General features: G+C 60.5%; 1 protein-coding gene across 1 annotated transcript in view; it reads right to left on the bottom strand.

Moving 5' to 3' along the window:
* The window catches only part of SOX13 (SRY (sex determining region Y)-box 13), a 5,814-nt gene that overhangs the window by 3,488 nt on the left and 1,214 nt on the right, over positions 1-1,112 (bottom strand). Inside the window, 1 exon segment of the mRNA XM_009585132.1 lies at positions 588-760. Coding sequence (XP_009583427.1) covers positions 588-760 — 173 coding nt within the window.

Genomic DNA, 1,112 nt, shown 5'->3' on the forward strand with positions numbered 1-1,112 from the left:
GTGCCGAGCTGGCCCCGGCGGGGCTACAGCCCGGCATGAGCTGCCCAACGCCGGCAAAACAGAGACAAGAGGTCTGCGGAGGGGCCGGAGGGCCGTGGGGAGGGCAGGCAGGGGGGTGGCTGAGCTGCCCCTGAGCCACCTCCCGGGGCACAGGGAGAGAAACGGGCTGGGAGGGACGGTGTCACCCCTGGGGTCTGCCAGGAGCGTCACCCCTGCCCTTAGCACCGTATGGGCCACTGGAGAGGGAAAAATAGGTGTCCAAAGAGCAAAGAGAGCACAGTTAGGAAGGACCCAGTGTTTAATTATTTTAAGGAGTGCAATTCCAATCTCCTTTGACCCTCACCCTCCTGGCACCAGGGAGCAAGACAGGGAGTCTTTGGGATGGGCACAGAAAACAGGAGGGTTTCTGGGCAGACACAGAAGTCCCGCTGCCCCCGATGCCAAAGCCACCTCCCCACCACTCCCAGGAGGACCCTGTCCTGGTCCTGCACCCACGGCCAGCAGATCCCAAAGGGATCCCTAAAAGGATGGATGATTCCTGGCAAACGCTTCCCCCGAGCAGGCTGCCCCCGGGGACCCGAGCCCACCTGCTCTTGCTGCTGCCGCGCCAGCTCCATCTGCTGCTGCTGCTTCTCAAAGAGCATCGCGGCCATGTTCTTCTGCTCTGAGTGGGCCGTCAGGAGCTGGTCCCGCAGCGTGGACAGCTGGTTAATCATGACAAGTAACTGGAGCTCCTTCTCCGCCAGGCTTTCCTGGGTTCCTGCAAGAAACCAAGCGGCTGCAGGTCAGGGGCTCGGGGAGGGTGAACAGCATCACCACTACCGTTGGGTGCTGGCGGGCGATGCATGGCCAGGGGATGGCTAATGCATGGGGGGCGTAAAGACCCCCATGTGCTGAACCATCCTCACCGTGCAGTCAGAGACAAGCTTTCATTAAGGACGTGCCCACCCCCCAAAGAAATCAAATTAATGTTTTGGTGAAAAAAGTACAAATCTCTATTAAACATGCACACTTGCAGGTGTACCTCAACCTCCTGCTAAGGTGGGAAACGCTGTGTCCGCAGCCCAGCCTGCCCGGGCACAGGGCATGGGAGGGAGGACGGTGGAGGGGGG

The sequence above is a fragment of the Fulmarus glacialis genome, unplaced genomic scaffold (genome assembly GCF_000690835.1).
Source record: "Fulmarus glacialis isolate BGI_N327 unplaced genomic scaffold, ASM69083v1 scaffold22669, whole genome shotgun sequence".
NCBI lineage: Eukaryota > Metazoa > Chordata > Aves > Procellariiformes > Procellariidae > Fulmarus > Fulmarus glacialis.